The sequence below is a fragment of the Cnephaeus nilssonii genome, assembly GCF_951640355.1.
Source record: "Cnephaeus nilssonii genome assembly, chromosome: 22".
NCBI lineage: Eukaryota > Metazoa > Chordata > Mammalia > Chiroptera > Vespertilionidae > Cnephaeus > Cnephaeus nilssonii.
In genome coordinates this window covers 11,018,195-11,040,730 of record NC_137093.1, presented here as the reverse complement: position 1 = coordinate 11,040,730, position 22,536 = coordinate 11,018,195, and the positions used below count along the sequence as shown (strand labels likewise).

Genomic DNA, 22,536 nt, shown 5'->3' with positions numbered 1-22,536 from the left:
AGAAACTGCTAATGCCTGGCCTCTCCGAACAACTCCAGTTCCATAGGCAGGATCAAGGGAATCCACCACTAGAAGTGAAAAAAGGCATCTTGTCCTAATTTTCAGAATCTTCAATTTGAGTTTTTCTTCATTTATTTCTTAAACCTTTTCACACATTACCCCTAGCACTAAGCTAGAGGAAGCAATCAGATAACACAAATGAAAAAGTAGTAAACACCCATTAACAGAAAAATTAAAATGTAATTTCTTAACAGTATTGGATTTTTAAGCTACAGGGTTACAAAAAATACTTATTTTCCTGTGAATAAAATTGTTCCATGTTGTTATGACATAATTAAACATATCAGCATTGAAGGAGTTAATCAAAATCATGCTTACCATGGAACAGATTTGTCAACTCCTAGGTTAGACCCCAGGACCCAAAGCAACCCATATCTGAGCATTCAAGTTTAATAGCTAAGAGCCATTACACGTGCAAAAGCCCCCAAAGTTCAGAAGCTCAAGAACATTTATCTACTTGGCTCCTAAGCAATCTTTCCTCTTTTCTTTGTGACCATCACCCAAGCCAGCAGGTATCCAACCTCTAACAAATCCCACCTCTGATAAAAGTCTGGCATTTTATTTTCTCACTTGCTTCTGGGCTTCCAAAAAGCAGACAAAACCCATGTGGGAATCCTGTTCCTACTAATATACCTGTAGATTGATTTGTATTATCTCTTCTTCTCTAAAACCTTCCATACAGCTCTCACCCACATCCAGGGCTCCCCCACCCTCCTCTGTACTCCCACCTTGCCATCTAGAGACTGCTATGAAAGCACTTAGCACGTGGTATCCATCAGTCTGCACGTCTGAGACTGAGAGCAACTGGAACTGCAGCATCCCCAGTGGTTACTGAGATGCCAGGCACAGGAGTGGTGCTCAACTGCTGAATAAGTAAATGAATGTGATCAGACTCAAAGACAGGCCTCATCATGACCTTACAGACACACAGACAACCCTCAAAGAAATCACTTCTGTACTAAGCAGTAAGAATACCACTATTTATTTAGTATTTACTATGTACCAGGCACAGTGCTAAGAGCTTTACATGGAAAAATCGTTTAATCCTCATTTAATCTTTTAATACCTAGTACGGCAGATAGATATAGACAAGGAAATTTGTTAGTAACTCGCCCAAGATAACAGGTGGTGAAAGTAAGTAACCAAACTTCAGAACTTAAGTTCTTAACTACTATAGTAGGTAGAAACATGGGAAAGTACTCATAATACTTTGATTTGAAAAAGCAGAATATAAAATATATACTACATATAACCCTATAAAAATATGTATATGTGTGGTCAAGGCCAGGAAGATGATTTACACAAATGAAAACAGAAATTATAGTGATGTGAGCTGGTTATGAGTGAAACCATTCTTTAATGTTAATATACTTAAAAATTCTTTTTTGAAGTCATGAATTCACAAATTCCTCTTCTATTATTACTCTGTTTGCAACCGTGGGCACAATGTGTATGTTTCCAGATTTTCTGTGACATAGTTCCCTGCCTTCTCTACCCCTCATCAAACTTCCCCCCAGGAGGCTAAGTGCCTACCTTAGTGCTATACTATACTGGTCCATTGCTTCCTGATACTCATTGACAGCTACAAGGAAATCTCCTAGGATCCGATGCAGGACACAGTCACTCTGATTAGCTAGTGCGTTCCTCAGCAAAGCAATTCCATCTTCGTATTTCTGCTCTCTGCCTAGGAAAAAAATAAAAAAGACCCTCATTTTCCTACTTACCCAACATTTTGAAAATACATTCCCATCTCAGGTTGTTGTTAATCCTCACCCAAGGGGGTATTTTCCCATTGATTTTTAAAGAGAGTGGAAAGGAGAGGGAGAAATGATGTGAGAGAGAGAGAGAGACACTGATTGATTGTCTCCTACAAGCACCCCAAACAGGGCTGGGGAACCTGCAACCAAGGTACATGCCCTTGACCAGAATCGAAACGGGGACCCTTCAGGCAGAGGGCTGATGCTCTATCCACTGAGCCAAACTGACTAGGGCCCCATCTCAAGTCTTATACACAAAAACCACAACACTGATCACAATCCGACAATCTATTTGTAGATGTCCTCAAGAAAAAAGTGGTGTGGCAGAAAATAAGAACAAGCTCATCTGAATTCCTATTCCATTAGGAAATTTGCAGTTTGGGTTCTGATTTTTTTTTTTAAAGGTACTACTAACCTAGGTTCAAATAAAAAGCGAGCATGTTATTTTATTTGCCAAACTAGCCCAAATCCAGGAGTTCATCATAAATAGGAACTAAAAAAAGAAAAATGGCTAGCCCTGACTGGTGTGGCTCAGTTGGTTGGAGTGCCGTCCCCTGCACCAAAAGGTGGCCATTTGCCCAGCCAGTGTGGCTCAGGAGGTCACCGTTCAATTCCTGGTGGCATATGCCCAGTTGTGAGCTTGATCCCCAGTGTGGGGTGTGCAGAAGGCAGCCGGTCAATGATTCTCTCTCATCATTAATGTTACTATCTCTCTCTCCCTCTCCCTTCCTTTCTGAAATCAATAAAAATATATTTGGGGGGGAAAAAAGGTGGGAGCTTGATTCCCGGTCAGGGCACATACCAGGTTTCAGGTTCAATTCCTAATAGGCCCATTCGGGAGGCAAATGCTCTCGGTATCTCTCTCTCTTTCAAATCAATAAAAACAAGTCCTCGAGTGAGGATTTAAAAATAAATAAAATAAAAAATAAACAAGGCTAAAAGGGAAATTGTTAAGAGAATCCCGATGGGTCAAAACAGCTCGAGTTGGTGCAAACCAGTTATATTCAGTCCAAACTGGTTCAGGACAACTAAAACTGGATCAAAGTGAGCTGAACAAGTAACAACCAAATATAGCTCCACAAGAGTCAGTCCCTGACAATCCAAGCAGATCTAAGCCAGCTACATTTAGTTGTGCTAAACCAATTCATCTGGGCTCAGATCTACTACAAAAGGAACACACTTAGCTGAACTGGGGAAGCCAATTGAGGTTAAGTTTTTATACAATGAATGATGAACAGGGAAGTAAATAAAATACACTTACTAAGCAGTTCTGCTTTTTTCACCACAGCCTTAATGTAATCCGGCCTTTGGTTCAGGGCTTTATCTAATAAAGTTTTGGCTTTTTCCTGTGTCACTGGGTCTTCGAGACAAACAGTGGCTAAAAGGGTAAGGGTTTGTGCATTTGCTCCTAGAGTTTTGTAAACGTTGTTAGCCATTACCATTGCTTCACGAATACTGTTTGAGGCTAAGTAACATTCAATGAGACCTAAAAAAACAAACAAACAAAAAAACATAAAAAGCTCAACCATATTACCATTCGAAGCCATGCTTCCACTCTGACAAATTATAAACCTTCAAAGTTTCAGACGAGGGGCAGGCCAGGAGAAAACGTTGATGGTGAGATTAGACTGAACGGCATGTTGATGAAGTAACTAAAAAGTGCTCTTCCCCAGAGCACTTCACGGATATGGAAAAAGCCTGCACTTCAAAGGCACCTTCAGTTAGGAAGGTAACGAACACGCCTAAGTAAACTGAAGCATGCATGCAGCCCAGCTGAAGGTTAGAGAAACAAGTATGACACTAATCATTGGCTGAAATAGTCACAGATGTTTCTAACAAAACCAGAGGTCTCACTGCCTCTTAACAAGCTGTTAATTTCCACTGTCACCTTTCATGTCCTAGTTTTAAGCTCCTATATAAAAGTGAATGTCCAGTTCTACAAACTAGAGGCCCTTGGGAGCAACCAAAGGAGAAAAGAAGACTTTTTCATTTGAAACACAGTCCCCAAAAGCATCTGCTGAGGACTTCCCTAAACTAGATGGGAAGAGCTTCATCAGATGGACCGAATATACCAAGATTAGCAGCTTCTGCCTCTTTTTATACACACAGCAAGTTACTAGTAAATGTCCTATGGGGACACTTCAAATACAGTCAATTCTCAACTTCTCATGCCAAGAAGTTGAGGAAAACAGAGGAAGTACTTTTTGGCACAAAGCACTCATCAAAACAGAACAGCTTAAACCCCAAACCCACACAATCCCTGGCAGATTTTCTCTGCATACTCCTCCACCCTAGCAGCATTTATAACATTTGTGCACATTCCACCACACGCTATGATACTTAACCAGAAATTACCTAACTCTTAAGGGCAACGTGTTAGAGTCAGAATACAGAGGTCTGCAACTACTTGAGAAGTTATACTTCCCTGCAAAAGCCCCACTGGAATGTCAGAAGGCAATGGAAAGAATGCCAGAAAGAAATGGAAAGAATGCTCCTACCAGTAAAAGAAGCTAGGCTGGAGGCTGCAAGCACCAGAGGGTATGACCAGTCACCCTGATCCAATCTCCAAATGGTAGCTTGAGTGAAGGCAGCCCTTGAAGCCTCACTGACCAGCCAGCTGGGGAACAAACTCTGTCCCCAACAACTCTAACCAGCCTGGATCCAAGCTCTTCAACTGCATTCCTGGGTTCAGGTGAATCAGGCTCGCAGCACAAAGGAATTAGCATGATAAAAGCTGCTGGGAGGTAGGGAAGTTATAGCTCAGGATTAAGAATTTAATTTGAAACCAAAAGCTTGGTTTGCTGGGGTTTCTTTAAGAACAAATCCACCATAGGTATAGCTTTGACTAAGCAGATTTTATTTTATTTATTTATTTATTTTACATTTTACTTTTTAATTTTATTGGGGTAGTAATCCACACAGGAAGCAGATGTTTTTTACTCCCCCTTTCAAATTTTATTTTTCAAATTTGAACTCATCTTTCTGTTAACAGCAAATGACTCCTATACTCCTGGGTTTATTTTTAAATTCCTATAAAAATATGCTTTGGAGGAACTGCATCTTGTAAGAGTTATTTCAAAGCCTGTGACTGAGTCACCAAATATTGCAGAAGCTGGCACAACTCCTTTGAACTCCTAGGGTCAGTTCACATGAACTTAAAATAGTACATAACAAAACAAAGTTTGACCCTGATCATGCCCACTCTGGAGTCACAATGAACCTACCAATTCCCACAACACCACCATCACATGAATATGGAGTTACCCTATGGGTAAAATTTCTGGCCCAATGTAAGGCAACTGTGAAATAGAACAAAGACCTATATAATAGCCAAGTGATTCAGCACAGTGCTGGCACAGGGAGATTTACACTAATGAGTTGTCCACGTTTGAGAAGCCAAAAAATGGACCAAAAAATTAACCTCGACTACTTACTTCCTCACCAAAAACAGAGAGAAATGGATTCTGAAAGTATGAAGTAAAAAATCCAGCGAAACCCCTGAAGTAATTTAAAAAGCCTAATGCAGTGATTCCCAAACTTGTCTGCACATCAGCATTACCGGGGATCTTCAAAAGAAACACTGATGCCTATCTTCCACCACCAAATATTCTAATTTACATGGTATTAGTGACCTGGCATCAGGACTTTTAAAAGTTCCCCCAGTGGACTCCAAAGTACAACCAAGTTTGGGAACTGCCAGCCTAACAAAACCTCCCATTTGAGTGCTGCCGCCACACCTACAGATTCACACTGTCCTATATAATTTTTATCTTACCTTCATAACAGTCTAAGCGACAAGGTGCAAGCCGTATGGCCTCCCGAAAGTGGATTATTGCTTCTTGGACTCTGCCCATGTTCCTGAGTGCTGCTCCCTTAAGCAGCAAAGCTTGAACACTATTACTGTTCAGCTGAATGGCCTTTGCTCCTAAATAGAGGGCCCGAGAGTAGCGTTTGCTATAGAAGCTATGACACCTGGAGAAAAAAACAACCAAAAGTTATCTGAGAGAAGAATACAGGCATACCACGCTTTATTGCTCTTTGTTGTTCTTCACAGGTGTTGGGGTTTTTGTTGTTTGGGGTTTTTTTTGCAAATTGAAGGCAAGATCTTCCAACCAACAAAAATACTGTAAAACTCGCTTTATTGAGTTAGTTGGGAGTGGAACCTGCAGTATCTCCAAGGTATGCCTATGTAAAGAAACTTCATAGAAGGCCCTCTACATGATTCTTATTACAAACCACACTTAATCTATCAGTGAAAAAACAATACAAAAATATCTACTAAACATTTTTAAGGGGAAAATCTTGATATGGAAGGAGAACCTGATGATCTGGATATGTTATCAGATCAGAGACATTCAGAGAACTTATAAAGCCAACTCAATAACAAAACAGCAGCTCCTGTGCTGAGCATGATGCATTCACTATCTCAGTTTATACCTACCCCATGAAACAGGGGTATTGTCCTTGTTTTCCAAAGGAGAACAGAGATCTAAAGAGGTAAATCACGTGTCTAAAGTCAAAGACCATAATTCGAATCCAAGTCTTATTATCTCTTAAGCCTGTGTTCTCAAACTATATTCTATTCAAGAACTACAAGTTCCCAAAGAATCTGCTGGAAACTGGGGGGGGGTGGGGGGGGGGGTGGGGGGGGTGGAAAGGGAGCACATAAACATACCCCGAGACCACCCAGGGTTCTGCATGCTGATCAGAAATATTGAAAAGTCGGCAGCCAAGATTCTCCACATCCTCCAGCCGCCCTTCTCGTGCCAGGAGGTAGCCATATACATCCATTCCTAGAAAGGAAGAAGCTCTTTAAACTCTTTCATAAAGGGCAGCACCATCCTCAGAGCCCACACCGAGGCCCCAGCTCCTTAGGATCTGAGCCCTTTCCACCATCATGAGCTCCTTCCATCAGCATTCCCAGTTCCCAACAAAATGATTTATAAAAAAGGAAAACAAAACAAACAGCCCAGCCGGGATGGCTCAGTGGTTGAGTGTCAACCTATGAATTAAGAGGTCATAGTTCAATTTCCAGTCAGGGGACATTCCCGGATTGTAGGCTCGATCACCCGTGTCGGGTGTGGAGGAGGCAACCGATCAATGATTCTCTCTCATCCCTGATGTTTCTATCTCTCTACCCCTCTCTTTTCCTCTCTGAAATCAATAAAATATATTTTTAAAAAGAAAAAACACATCCAAACTAAAGAAAAAGGAAAGGAGTAGGACCTACCTCACAATTTGAAAGCCTGCTATTTTCAGGAACTGTTTGTCCCTACATCCTGTTGCGTGAACTACAGCTATCCTAACTCAACCAGAAAGGCCCAAAAAAGGTATCAACTAAGTTCTCTCTTCCAAGAGGTCTAGGCACAGTCAGGGTTACACACTTAATATGCCAGTTGATCTTGAAAAAAAAGTTAGCCTATTCCAGAAAAAGCATCTAGTTCTTTCTGGAGTCTAGTTCATGTAAAATCACCCCTACACACACACACACACACACACACACACACACACACACATATACATACATACATACATACACACACACACACACACACACACACACACACACATCTTTATTCTCTCATGTTCTATAAAAAGGGCCCTCCATTCTTGTCATTCATCTCTTAACACTATTTCCCTCCATTCCTTACTATCCCTTCAGATTCCCAGGAAAATGTCTCAAGCCAAGATTACTGCAACATTCCCTGCTGGCCCTGACTCTGGTCTGAGTTTCCAACTCCAGGCTGCTGACTACTACCAGATTAGTATTTCTAAAACACCATTTTCATTATGGGCACGGGTAGCTTAGAGAGAGAAATAAGCACTGGGCAAGAGGGAGACCTTAAGCAAACAAATTCATCTTTTTTCCTCTCACTGCTCTGTCATTCTTGTGGCTTAAGTGTTTACAAGATCTTGTTTATTGTAACAAGGTCATTCTGATGGCCTTTCTGGGATCTTTACAAGCAGACCTCAGCCCTTCTATTTGACCTTATTTCCTACTGCTATTCCTGAGCACACAGCCTTCACTTACTGACAGTCACCCAACAGACATCCTTTAGAACCGTGGTCGGCAAACTGCGGCTCGCGAGCCACATGCAGCTCTTTGGCCCTTTGAGTGTGGCTCTTCCACAAAATACCACGGCCTGGGCGAGTCTATTTTGAAGAAGTGGCGTTAGAAGTTTAAAAAATTTGGCTCTCAAAAGAAATTTCAATCGTTGTACTGTTGATATTTGGCTCTGTTGACTAATGAGTTTGCCGACCACTGCTTTAGAAGTACCTGTGGCTTACTCCTTCAACTGCAATCTTCTTTCAGATCAGTAATTTTTGTTGTTGTTCACTCCTAATTACTTCCTTCATTTACCTCATCCTTTCTTAACATCTGTTCATTTATTCCTTTAGCTATACAGAGTAAAGTAATTCCCTTAAAAGGATATTACAGTTCTGGGGATGCCATCCAAACTCTCAGTCAGGCACATCATAAATCTATAAATCTTGAGATCATAAGGAGAGGCTATAACTCCTTGCAAATGAAAAAAACACACACACCTAAATAATGATCTGTGGTGAGATGACACTTGAATGAAGCAAAAACAACTGCTCAAATGGAATTACCCAAGTGTTAGAGACACATGTCAGGACCAAAAGAATGGTAAACAGCAAATGTAATAAATTTTACAAACTATTTCCATGAAAACTGGTATCAGAGATCATGCTATATTTTTTTAAAAGGTCTCACACATTTACTAATGAATCAACCTACTACACAAGGAAAAAGAATCAACAGAGCAAAATCACAAATCCATTAATTTTCCAATTAAAATGCCCCAAGTGTCCAGACAGTAGCATCTTTTCAATCATTTAAAGGTGTAGGCAACCTGAATACAGCATAAATATGTGAATCATCTCTCATGTGTGATTTCTCAAAGGCCCAGTTTGGTTCTTCTCCAATGTCTCCTCTTCGAGTTGTACCTGATTTTATTAGCAGTTTTCATCAGAATCCATTGGGGAATGGGCCGATTCTGCTTTTGTTTCTTGGCCAGGAACCTCTTGATCCTGAAAGTCTTGTGGGAAGACATGGTGAAGGAGAAGCGAACGCATGCACCTCGATGGTGGAGAAAGAGTCATGCTACTTTTTGGATCTTTCCTGATCTGCCCCTCTACTGTCACTTCCGCCCTGCCCCAAGAATTACTTACCTTTTATTAGATAAGGATCCAACATCTGTGCTTGTTCAAATTTGAGGACAGAGTTTTTATTGTCTCCAGCTCTGAAGTACAGATCTGCTAAGCTTCCCAGTAGATCCACATTATCTCGTAATAACGACTTTTTCTCTAGTGAGCTTTAAGATATTAAACAGTGAACCTTAAAACCTGTTATAAATCCTCTTGGTTAAGTCTGGGTGACAGGCATATAAGTACTATTTTCTTTTGTGTATGTATGACATTTTTTATAATAAAAAGCTTCAAAAACAAACTGTACACTAGATTTTCTTATTCTGAGCTTATGATTTTTTAAAAAAAGTTATACCTAAAAGTTAAAATATATAATTTAAAAATAATGAAATTGTATTATCTAGACATAAAAATTAAATGCAATGACAAATCTCAAAAAAAAAAGTTATATAAGATAGCAAATATACAGAATAAAGCAGAAATCTCTTTGTTACCTAGAGATAACTTTCTGATTGCAGTTTTTCAGTGGACAAAATATGCTATATGATGTTAAATGTAATGTTATTCACAAATGACAGCTACTCGATACTCAACCAAATCATAACGTAACACAAATCCCAGTCTCTTGTCCTTGGACTTGACCTGACTAGAAAGAAAATCCCAGTCCTAGGGACGCAACCCAGATCAGATGCTGCAATAACTATGCTTCTGGGCATGCAAAAAGATGTCTTCCAGGTTCAATGAAGCATGATACACAAAGGCAGTTTGCTTTGCAATGGTTACTACTTTTGCAAGTACAGAGCTAAACTCAGTCCAAGTTTACAATTAACAGGTGCTCAGCAGAGATTATTACATTTGGGACCATATGGTACATTAAGAGATTAACAAAGCCCAGGGACAACTGGCTGCAACACCAAGAGATAAGCATCTAATTTTTCTGTTTTGCTAATTTAGATATATCAGACCTCCTTACAAGGAAAGGGCTTCAAGAACACTTAATTAATTTTGTGGCTCTCACCAGATGGTATTGATTGCTCTTGAGTTGTCACCAGTATGCACAAAAGCATATGCTTTGATCCACACAGAGAGCCAGTCCAAGTTAGGCACGGTCTGGATAACGTTCATTGTCATTGATGCCACCTCTGCACCTTTTACAGATAGGGACAGCAAACCTAACCCAACAGAAAGCAGGAAAAAGAACATGAGGCATAGCATCTCCCTTCTACAATGTAATAACCAACAGGTTACCCTTTCCATGGGCTAAAGGCAACCTTTGCCCTATTCAAATCAAGATACATATGACAGAACAAACATAATTTAGTATTTCTTGATCAGTGAAATACATGACAACGGTAATCTATTAAATCACAATCTACAGATGAAACTTTTGGAAAAATAAAACTATTCTGCCCTAACCAGTTTGGCTCAGTGGATAGAGCGTCGGTCTGCGGACTCAAGGGTCCCAGGTTCGATTCCGGTCAAGGGCATGTACCTTGGTTGCGGGCACATACCCAGTAGGGGGTGTGCAGGAGGCAGCTGATCGATGTTTCTCTCTCATCAATGTTTCTAACTCTCTATCCCTCTCCCTTCCTCTCTGTAAAAAAATCAATAAAATATATATTTAAAAAAAATAATAATAAAAATAAAACTATTCTAGTATACCGCCAAGATTGAGAACTGCTACACTAGAGTGTAAACACTCCATGAATATAGGCAGAGAACGATCCGTACCTAGAATGGCATCGAGGGCTAATGGGCACTGTCTCAGCACTTCCTTATAGCTGGTGACTGAAGGGCGCTCCTGACCAGCCTTCTTATACAAGTTTGCCAGCATCATGTTTATCTGTAGTAAATGAAAACAGAAGACAATAAGATTATGTGTATATTGCAAAGAAAATATTTCACCATCAATTTAAGTCCTGATTTTTATTACTAGCTACTACTTTACTTTTTACTAGAAAATCTACCCAGAGCCCCATGGAAATAAACAAAGACCAACTCCATTCGTCAAAACAAACAGAAAATTACTACCTTTGCTTTTCCTATGTCCTCCCATTTCTAAAAGGAAAATCAAATTCCTTTCACTTACCCAACCAAAAGGTCCAATAGTATTTGGACCAAAGATGCTGCCTCTGGAGATGGGAGTAACATTCATTTGAGAAATGTTACAGAATTCTAATTACCTTGATTCTTTCTTGGTCTTAAGACAGAAGATGAACTATTCTAGAAGTGCTCAAGTTTACATATTTTAAATGCAATTAACATCAAGCCACAGAAAGTGAGGAATTCTTAACATAGCTACTTAAGATGAATTTTCCCTAAAAATGAAATGACAGACCCAAAAGCACAATACTTGGCTTCTCTCTGACAATTAGTCTAGCAGCTAGACGCTATCCTTTCTCATACTTAAAGCTTTGACCAATAGGTACTGTACTGCCTGACTCATCAAAGTTATGCTATAAAAATCAAACTCTAACTGACCTTTAAAGGTAACAATGATCCAGAGATTAGTTGTACTATTTAAATAACACAATTCAAATATGTAACTCCGCAAAACTTTATTAAAATAACCCTTTCAAAAATGCAACAGGGAAAATTTGAGAAAACCTGAACGTTCCAAAGAAGGTACAGGGAAAGTATAAATAATCTTAAAAGTCCAAAGAGAAAAACACAATATTCCAATTTAAAATTAATAGAACACAACACAACACAGAGTTTGCCAGATCATAACCTAAGGAAGCAGTCAACATGAAGGCAAAAGAGAAAAAAAGCCAATCCCAATCTCTTCAATCATCTGTAGCTTCGTACTCCAGATATTTACTCAAAAGAGTGGCTCTGAAGATGAAAAACATGTTCCAATTATGTACTTACAGTATATAAAACAATCTAGTATGGCATAAATCCATACTGATTCAAATAATGAAATAATACTAGAAATAAAACTATTTTTTATTTGGCCTCAGATTTTTCCATTTTAGGCTATATTGAAATGCAAAAGAAGGTACTTAAAGGAAAACTCCAGTATTAGTGTCAAACTTAAAAAGAAGTTTAAATTTAAAAACCTTTCTTGACTGCTTGTTATTAACAAATCATGACTGATGGGCAAACAAATATTAAAATTCCCTTTAAACTACCTGGCACTTCAAAAGAATGAGTTTTGAGTACTACCTAGTGAGAAAGTCAATTATTTTTAAAGCAGATACTTACTTGGTAACATTACAAAGCCACATTCTACCAGTTATAAACACAAGCAGTAATCATTTTCTAAAAACTGAGTGAGAAATTGTATGTTATATGTTTGCTCTTAAAAGTTGAAGATTTACCAAGATATAATAATCTCACACTGGAATTTTCCTTTAAAATGTGAAGGAATGTGTGGCGGTGTTTACCATACATTAACAGACGTTCATTTAGTCGTATTTTGACTCACTTCCTTGTCCTGTACACAGACTGAGAAGCCAGTTAACTCCCTAACAGACAAGAAAGAAAAACTGTAAATATTATAGGTTTATGTTTGAGGCACATATCTTTGTTTGCTCCTGGCTATAACAGCTCTACAGAATGAAGAATATGTACTCCTAATTAATGCAGATTCCTCTAGTCCCTCTTAAAATGATGGCAGTAAATACCAAGTGCTAGATACCACAAAACTGAGCTTCTTTGTCATTACTCATTGTCCCCAAACTCCTTGAAGTTATTAAGGAGGAAATAATGGTGCACTTCCAATAAGATAATGAACAGGTATAATTCAAAGTTTATCATCAAAACAGCATCTTTCAAAAGGAAGATATTCTTCATATATGAAAAAATTATTCTTCAGGTAAGTCTTTCATAGGGTACCAGAACACAAGTTAATATATTACCACTCATGCTTATTATAAGACAGGGTAGTGTGTAATATGCTTCCAAATGTTTTTAATAGCAGCCACCATTATAAAATATACTGGGGAAATAGCTTAATTATAAAACCTCAGAAAATCATAAATACATTCTCATTATAAAGAGATACTTAAACACATTCTCATCAAGTTTGATTGGTTACTTTTAAAACTCAGCAACATTTAGGTGAAAAAACACTAAATACACTAGGTCCTTACTGATTAGATTCCTCTTCTTTTAAGAACAGGAGGATGAACACATGCATCTTACAGATAAAATTCTTCACTGTTAAGCACGTTACACAGAACAGTTTTTCAATGAAGTGAGGGAGACAGGTGACATGAAAGAATATGGTAGAATATTAAATACTGACATGAATTCAATCTAAGAGCAAGGATTTGCATTATTTTTCTAAACTGGGCTTAAAAAAACACACACCCAAAAACCCGTAATCAAAGATGTCCAATGTAATAATCCTTACAGAACAGTAAAGAGTATTCTCACATACATATAGTTTTTCCAAAAGTTAGCAGAAAAAGTATTATCATCCTCATTTTATAAATAAGGGGGAAAAATAAAGTTCAGATTGGAATTTGCCCAAGTACACACTACAAACAGCTTGTATGCCCAAAACTCAGATAAGACACCAGATCTTCTGATTTCAGTTGAAGATATTCTATTCACTATGTTGTCAAATCAAACACAAATACATAACCCCGACACAAATAAGTACAAAAGGCTCTTGTAAACTTGATTTTGAAAATGAAGGGATTAATAAAACCATTCACATTACAAAAAAATGAGGTTCTAAAACAGTATAGTTGCCACCTGGAAGTGTATTGCAATTCATTCTTTTCTACAGTAAGAAAAACAAAGAAAAAGCACTTGTATTCTCCAGCTACCATTTTCATCAGCTGAATTTTCAGGGTCTCATAAGAAAGGCACTCTTCTACCTCTCTGAACTCTTAACTCTTTAACAAGGGAACAAAGTAAAAACCAGAGGCAAGTTCAAATGGACTCCTTCATGTATAGATAAAACATGAAAGAAGAGTGGTGGAAGGAATGGGGAGTTGAAAATGTAACAAATTGTTAATTCAACTTACTTTGGGAGTTCTTTGTCTTGAAGGGATTCCATCAAGTATAGCAATGGCATCTTTATCTTGTTTCAGCATTGTGTAACATTCAGCCATTTTGTATTTTACTTCAATTTCAGATGGAAGACACTAAGAGGGAATGAAAACATCTCTTCAAAATATTAGAGTATGGCACTTCTTCATGTTAAACATAGGGTTACCATAATATCTATCGCCCAGCAATTCTGCTCCTATATATACAGCCAAGAGAACTGAAAACATATATCCAAATAAAAGCCTACACAGAAGTGTTCATAAAAACATCTATCTATCTATCTATCTATCTATCTATCTATCTATCTATCTATTTATCTATCTATCTATCTATCTAAAAGCCTAAGTAACCGTTATGATCGGATGATTCTTAAGCAACTATCAAAAAATTGGCAGGAATTTTCAGATTTCCCATGTATTTCCCCAGGTCTTCAGTCGTAAAATGTGAGTTACATTTTAAAGTTGTATTTTCATTAACAATATAAAAACACTAGATTTTAAGTTCTGTTTGTATGAAAGGGAAGAACAATGCATGACGTTGATTAGGACCCAGATAATTCATAGTTAATTCCATTTTTAGATTCATCCAGAGTGAATTTTGCTTTTAGCCCTTAGTGCTTGGTTGGATGCATTCTTTCATCTAAGTGGTTTTCATCTTTGTTTCTCCAGTCAAGTCCCCTTTAAAATTACATTTTACCATCTTCCACATCTAAACATCAGTCTTACAAATTCAGACTCTCTCGCTCCCAGCCCTCTCCCCCACCAAAATCACACTTTGTATCTCCAATTACCTGACCCTGTGGAGTGGATGTAGAATTGCCAGTTGAAGGTCTCACTTTTGAAGTTTTACTTAAGGCTTTCTTCTGCTGTAAAGCCATGGTATATTTGCTCACAGCATTCCGATATTCCTTATCATGAAAGAGAGAATCTGCATGATACACCAAAAGCTGGTACTTCTGAGATGGGGAGAATAACTCACTAGAAAACAAAGAAAGTATACCCCCTACATGGGTTGTTTTTGAAATGTTAGAAAGTACATGCCCACCCTCTGTGTCCCTTCTTAGTGTCCAAGCCTAGCACAGTTTCCCCCTCCCCCCCAAAAAAAATGTGCCTTAAGTTCTAGTTCCTAAAATTAGAGGAATGAGGCATACTCTATGCTAACATGGTCAACACATCTAGAAAATTGCCTTAAATATGTTTCCTTTACTTACTGTAAAAGCAGTGATACCTCTAAATCTCTTTGTATAACTACAAAGGTGTACAAAGAGAAATGTATATATTTTTCTCCTCTTCTTTAACCCAAGACTTCTTAATTTAACAGTTTGACAGATATCCATACTCTCTTATATTAACATCAATTTTTAGGATAAGACAAAGAAGAACAATCACAATGATTTAACTAGTATTACCAAAGAAGAGTTGAAAACTTGGAAAAGAGAAAGTTCACAAGTTGAATCCTTTTTAGGAAAGTACTGAAAAGAGGTTTGTAGGGAACTGAAAACTCTTCAAATCCTGAAGAAAATAGAAATTCTGAAATAAGGAAATAGAAGAAGATAAGCCAGTGGAATAGAGTGGGATAGAAAAAGGATTAGTCTTATTTGATAAAGGTTTTTTATTTTATACACAAGAGTAAACTTTATAAGCACTTGAAGAATTTTTATCTTGAGTCTCAGGGGTTTAAGTACAGTGTAATGAAACCAATGTCCCAAAACTTTAACCTTGAATATTGTTCACAAGTGTTGTAAGTGCCTAGAAGCTGACTGACAAAGGATACTCAATAGGAACCATAGCTCCAACCTGGTGGCCCAGCTGGTTGGAGCGTCCTCCTGCACACCAAAAGGCTGCGGTTCTCGGTCAGGGCACATACCTACGTTGCATGTTCAATCCCTGTTCGGGGCGCATAAAGGAGGCAAATGATCGATGTTTCTCTCCAAAAAAAAATCTGTAAAAACATATCCTCCAGTGAGGATTAAAAAAAAAAAAAAGTGGCATAGATTTGTGGCTGTCAGGGACCTGAGGAAATGGGATTGGAGAGTGACTACTACTAGATAAGAGTTTCTTTTCTGGGTAATGAAGAAGTTTTGGAATAGACAACAGTGATGCTTCCACAACTCTGTGAATATATTTAAAATCACAGAAATGTATCCTTTTTTTAAAATATGTTTTTATTTATTTCAGAGAGGAAGGGAGGAGACAGAGATAGAAACATCAATGATGAGAATCACTGACTGGCTGCCTCCTGCACGCCCCACACTGGAGACGGAGCTCGCAACCTGGGCCCGTGCCTTGACTGGGAATTGAACTGAGACCTTCTAGTTCATAGGTCGACGTTCAACCACTGAGCCATGCCAGCCAGGCCAGAAATGTATTCTTTAACGGAGAATTCCATGGGATGTGAATTTTATCTTAATAAAAAAATGTCTTTTAAAAAGGAAAGTTTAAACACAGGATATAACGTTACAAAGGAAATTCACAAATTGAAAGTTATAGTCCAGATAGTTAAGATCTCTTCCAACTCTGAGATTCTATGTATTTAATGATAAATAAGATTGGATAGAAAATGTTACTATACTCAGGAAGCATTCATATATTTATATATTATAACATACATGCCTACTTTCGTTATCCCTGGAATGATATGTGAGAAACTTAATTGTTGTTTGCCTCCGGAGAAGGGAAATGGTGGGGTGAGGTTCAAGACTCAGGGACAGCCCTAACTGGTTTGGCTCAATGGATACAGCATCGGCCTGCGGACTCAAGGCTCCCAGGTTCGATTCCGGTCAAGGGCATGTACCTTGGTTTTGGGCACATCCCCCAGTGGGGCGTGTGCAGGAGGCAACTGATCGATGTTTCTCTTTCATCCATGTTTCTAACTCTCCCTCTCCCTTCCTCTCTGTAAAAAATCAATAAAATATATATTTTTATAAAGACTCAGGGACAGATGCATATCTGCAGACTCTTTCTGCTTTGTTCGATTTTTTTTTTTTTTTTTACTGTATTGTATGGCCAATTCAGTAAGAAATTTGAAAATATAAATGATAAAGGTCAGAATCTAAATGCCTCCTGAAACTAGGAAACTGCCAGTGTAACCCAATATGAAGAAGTCTAGTCAGAGGATCAGACTGCTTCTATCGTGTAACATCTTCAAGAACCAAGGACAATGACTAACTCGTGCACAAATTCCCAACGGTGGAAACTGTTTCTTGACAAATCACTCAGAACCAAGGGAAAGGTTCCAGAACAAACACAGAAGGCTGACAGAGACCAGAGCTCCTCCCTGTCGACACTAAGTGGCAAAACGATGGGCTGCACGTAGTGAGGTCCGAGAGCACACTAATGGAAATGAAACAGGGAGAGCAGCTGCATTGCAGGCATTCAAGGGTCCTTTCTTTTCTGCCCTCGACAGCTTCAAGAGCAGGCCAAATGCAAAGGGGCCCACCCTGAGTAGAAAATTTAATTGTAATGCCATTTAGAGATAGCAGGCTGTCCTGGTCAGAATGGAAACCTTAGAGTCAAAAGGACCAAAACCCAGACATGATGGCTCCTCCACTTACTGATGTGTGCACTCGACAGGGTAGTTCACCTTCTTCAGGCGGTATGCACTTCTTTAGCACGTGCAGTACGTGTCTGAGTGCTTATTGAACACAGGCACGGGGCCGACTTCATCAGGAGTTAAGAGATGTATTCCTTCACAGGGTGATGGGGAATACAGATGGTCAAAGTTCCCACCAGAGAAAAAACCACCACCTGCAACTACATGCAGTGATGGATGTTAACTAGACTTCCTGTGGTGATCCTATCACAATATACACAGAATTATTACACTGTGCCGCTGACATTCATATAAATGTGACATGTCAATCACATCTCCGTTTTTGTAAAGTAAAGTGATGCAGACTCTGAACCAGGGCAAAGGGAGAGAACAGTAAGGCTTAAGGAACAATTCTGATGAGCGGAGAGGAATTCTCTAGAAGGGATACCTGTGTTGAAACCTGTGTAAGGAGGCAGGTCTACGGGAAGAACTCCAAGCAGAAAGGCAAATGCGAAAGACCTGAGCGGAGAACCAGCTGGGGGTGTTCAGTATCAGGAAGAAGAGGCAGGGAGGGAGGCTGGCGCGCAGTGAGCAGAGGCCACGAGACTCAATTGGGGAGGAAGGTGTCCGGCCTCGCTGGCCACGGGGAGGAAGTTAATTTCAGCACCAAGGAGACATTGAAGCACTCCAGGCTGGAAAGGGCCCCGCACCTCTTCCGTCCTAAGACTCAATAAAAGGCAGCTCCGACCACAGCAAAGGGGCACTTGCGAGTCGTTACAAAGGTGCCTCTCCCAACCGCCCAGGGTGTCTCCATTTCCAGAGGTTTCCCGAGAAAGTGAACCCTGCCAACACGCTCAAGGGGGGAAAGCCCGTCTCAAATGTGGGACGACGGTATGAAACCAGGAGACGGGGGTCTCTGAGCTTCGACGGAGGAGAAAAAGGTTCTTTTCAGGAAGGAGCTGGGACGAGAGGAACCAGCCCAGCGACGTGACAGTCGCCATGCCCGGTCACAGGGACCTCAGGAAACCCTACGCTCTCAACTTTCGGGGAACCCTCGGCCAGGGCCGTCCTCAGAGCCTCCGCCTTGCGTTTTCTTGAAGAAGCCGCCGCCGCCGCCACTCGACACATTCCCCGCAGGGAGTTCATCCCAGCGCCGGGCACCGCGCCGGGGCCCAGTGAACTCCGCCGGCGTTCCTAAGTCGGCTCCGCGCGATGAGGCCCTCGCCGACCCCAGCGCCTCGGCTGAGGCCCGCGGCCGCTCCTTCCCGCAGTCCCTAGGCCCCTTCAGCCCCCGCTCCCAAACAGGCGCCGCTTTCTCCTCCTCAGCCCCAGGCCGCTCCCCGCCTCAACTCACGGGTTGTTATTACTCATTGTCAGTAACAAGCTGCTGAGGAGCCGCACGTTGGAGTGCAGCCCCGCGGCCGCCATGTCTCGCACGTGGTCTATCACATTCATCCTGCCCGGCAAGGCCGCGGGGAGCCGTGGCAGCGGCGCGAAAAGCCGGTAGGAGATCCTTAGAGAAGACTCCAAAATGGCGGCTTCGCCTGGGTCCATCGGGTCCACCAGTGGCGCCGCCCCCGGGAACATAGGCAACTACTGAAGTTGCCTGAATAAATACCTCCGTTTCTTCCCCACCCCTTTTCAGGTGGAATGATTTGGTTTTCGGCTTGTTTCGTTCTAGCAAAAGCCACATCATTGTTCCAAGTTGCACACTTTATTGGGGACTGACAATGCGCTGGGGGCAAAAGGCAGCGTAAATGCATGCTCCATTGAAATGAACACGAGAGGAATTTGTGTCTCTCAGAAACTCATGAAAATGTATAAACATTTATTATAAATAAAAGTTAATATCGTAGGTTGTTTGTGTGTGGGGGGGGATCCTTAACAGCTGTATTTAAAAATTTTACTCAGGCGCCAGGGACAGCCCTAACTGCTTTCAGTAACGCAGGCGCCCGGCTGAGGCACCACGCCCCCTCTTCTGAGGCGGGAGTAGCTGCAGGAGGCGGGCTGCCCTTGGCTGTAAAAGGGCTTCCTTTTGCCCCGAGAAATGAATCACTAGCTCAGAGTGGATGAAGGCTGGGTTGAGCTTTAGCCACTCTAATATGTGTTGTTTTAATTTGCAATTCCCTAGTCCACCTGTTATTCAAAGGACATATCTTCCTTCTTTGGTGAGGTTTCTGTTGAGAGCTTTTTCTGACCTTTCAATCCGGTTATGGTCTTACCTGCTGAGTTTTAAGGGTTCTTTGTATGTTTTGGGTAACAGTGTTTGTTTTATCAGCTCCGTGTTTTGCGAATATTTTCTACCAGTCTGTGACTTGTCATTTTCTTGGCCACCCCTCTCTTTTACAAAAAAACACACAACAAAAACACACAATAAAAAACCTACTTTCAGTAATAATCCTGAAATGACTAATAATGGCCTGGGAAAAACCAGACAATGAAAATACTATTTTATTAAACTTCATCTAAATAATGATGCCAGTACAATTTTAATGAAAAATAAAACATATTACAGTACAAAAAGATAATGAATTAATATTTTTAATTATATTAATGTATTTAAGAAAGACTTTTGCCCTAACTGGTTTGGCTCAGTGGATAGAGCATCGGCCTGCGGACTCAAGGGTCCCAGGTTCGATTCCCCTGTCAAGGGCATGTACCTTGGTTGCAGGCACATCCCGAGTAGGAGTCGTGCAAGAGGCAGCTGATAGATGTTTCTCTCTCATTGATGTTTCTAACTCTCTATCCCTCTCCCTTCCTCTCTGTAAAAAAATCAATAAAATATATATTTTAAGAAAAGGAACAATTTATTAATGTAAATGTTCTGCTCCATTTAAGTTCATTTCTGAACGTCCAGCAGCCTCCTAAGAATGAAAATCTTTCCCAGCTGCATTAGACATTTTTCTTAGATCTGTCTTTTGTACCAGGGGAAAAAACACAACACTTGTAAATTACTCTAAGGGAAACATTACTTAACATCTCTTAAGTGTCTCCTGGCAGTGATAGCCTTCCTTTCAGTGGAAAGGAACTTCAGGACAAAGAATTTGCCAGAACAACTGGAGAAAATACATATGGCCATCTTTCCAAATGATTTTCCCTCTCTGCAGTAAAATGTATTCTGGAGTTCTAAGATGTCCAGCCTGACGTTTTTTTGTTTATGAGATGGTCAGTCAACTAAGGCTATGGCAACTAACTCATGCAAGCACAAAGGCAAAACCAAGAGGGCTTGCCCCAGTCAGAGTTCAACTGCCATAAAATAAAGTTTTCTGGAGACTTTAATACTAGTAACAACACCAAGAAATTCCATTCTCTGAGTCCCAGCTTTTACTGATCCACCTCTTATTCTGATTAACCTCTTAGATTGATTCTTTGCTGATTCTTACTCCTAGGCGTATCTCCCTCCCATTTCTCTACCCTCCAAAACATCTGATGCATTGTGACTAATGCAACCTTATAAAAATCCTGATTTTATCTTCTTGCCACTCTGCTTGAAAATTTAAATGTAGCCCAGCCAGCGTGGCTCAGTGGTTGAGCGTCGACCTATGAACCAGAAGGTCATGGTTCAATTCCCAGTCAGGGCACATGCCCAGGTTGCAGGCTCGATCCCCAGTGTGGAGTGTGCAGGAGGCAGCTGATCAATGATTTTCTCATCATTGATGTTCCTATCTTCCTCTCTCTTCCTTTGTGAAATCAATAAAAATATTTTTTTAAAAAGAAAATTTAAATAAGTCAGTGAATATTTACTAGGTATTTACTTTTTGAGAGGCACCCTGTCTTGGCTTTCAAAATCTTCATTCATTCAATATACACTTGAGTGCCTACTGTATGCAGGCACAGGGGCTACAATGATGCACTGCCCAATTTAAATGGCAATATAAGACAGCCAGAGTGATTCAGGAAGAAGTCTTACAGGGTCTTGTGATACAATAGCAAATGATTTCTTGAAAAGCAGGAACTGGAACAGATACTTGTATACCAAAGTTCATTACAATATTATTCACTATGGACAAAAGGCAAAAACAACCCATGAACAGATGAAGGGATAAACAAAATGTGGTATGTCCTACAATGGAATATTATTCAGCCATAAAAAGGAATGAAGTTCTGATACATGTTACAATATGGGTGAACACTTAAAACATTACGCTAAGTGAAAGAAGCCAGTCACAAGAGGACAAATAATTGTATGGTTCTCCTTATATGAAGTATCTAGAAATCCAGAGACAGAAAGTAGATTAGAGGTTCCCAGGGGCTGGGGAGGAGGAATGGGGAGATATTGTTTTATGGTACAGTTAGTTTGGGGTGATGAAAAAGTTTTAGAATTAGATAATGGTGATGGTTGCACACTATAATTCTAATTAATGCCACTAGATTGTACACTCAAGATCATTAAAATGAAATTTGTTATAAAAATAACTAGGGGCCCGGTGCATGAAATTCATGCACGGGTAGGATCCCTAGTCCTGGCCAGCGATCAGGGCCAATCTGTGGGGGCCCTGCAGGGTGATTGAGGAGTGGGGGGACCGCCGCTGGCACCCACCTTGGCTGGCCTGGGGCCTATAGGCTGGGGGCAGCTCATGTGTTGAGCGTCTGCCCCCTGGTGGTCAGTGCACGTCATAGCAACCGATCGTTCTGCCGTTTGGTCGATTTGCATATTAGCCTTTTATTATATAGGATGTAGTAGGCTATGTGGAACTGAAGGGTCCCAGGTTTGATTCCAGTCAAGGGCACATGCCCAGGTTGCAGGCTTGATCCCCAGTGGGAGGCGGCCGATCAATGAGTCTCATCATTGATGTTTTTATCTCTCTCTCTCCCTCTCCCTTCCTCTCTGAAGTCAATAAATATATATTTTTAAAAATAATAATGTATTAGGCTAAAAAAAAACCATTGAATTGTGCACTTTAAATGTGTATGGTGTGTGAATTGTATCTCAGGAAAACTCTTTTTTTAAAAGCACTTGAGAGTCAAGTACAGAAACTGTGCCATGAGCAGGAAAAGTGGTGTTTGCTCA

At 40.2% G+C, this 22,536-nt stretch overlaps 2 protein-coding genes across 8 annotated transcripts in view; both read right to left on the bottom strand.

The window, feature by feature from the left end:
• Positions 1-19,079, bottom strand: part of ANAPC7 (anaphase promoting complex subunit 7) — a gene marked incomplete at its 5' end in the record, with an annotated part of 46,142 nt that extends 27,063 nt beyond the window's left edge. The window contains 11 exons of one of the 7 annotated variants that reach the window (XM_079762981.1): positions 1,594-1,744; positions 3,079-3,303; positions 5,593-5,789; positions 6,493-6,610; positions 9,012-9,154; positions 10,006-10,159; positions 10,719-10,830; positions 13,970-14,089; positions 14,785-14,971; positions 17,548-17,746; positions 18,880-19,007. In XM_079762981.1, the coding sequence (XP_079619107.1) occupies positions 1,594-1,744; positions 3,079-3,303; positions 5,593-5,789; positions 6,493-6,610; positions 9,012-9,154; positions 10,006-10,159; positions 10,719-10,830; positions 13,970-14,089; positions 14,785-14,871 (1,307 nt within the window). Of the gene's footprint in view, positions 1-903; positions 926-1,593; positions 1,745-3,078; positions 3,304-5,592; positions 5,790-6,492; positions 6,611-9,011; positions 9,155-10,005; positions 10,160-10,718; positions 10,831-12,310; positions 12,458-13,969; positions 14,092-14,784; positions 14,972-17,547; positions 17,747-18,879 lie in introns of those variants that run through there. The other 6 variants (XM_079762980.1, XR_013813052.1, XM_079762978.1 and 3 more) reach the window with 6 other exon arrangements.
• On the bottom strand, positions 6,625-9,029 carry LOC307094310 (large ribosomal subunit protein eL39-like). Its single transcript, XM_079762985.1, has 2 exons — positions 7,343-9,029; positions 6,625-7,292 (listed from the first exon to the last, which is right to left on the bottom strand). The coding sequence occupies exon 1, from the start codon at positions 8,891-8,893 to the stop codon at positions 8,738-8,740; it is 156 nt and encodes a 51-aa protein (XP_079619111.1). The 5' UTR covers positions 8,894-9,029; the 3' UTR covers positions 6,625-7,292; positions 7,343-8,737.
• Positions 19,080-22,536: the final 3,457 nt, after the last annotated feature.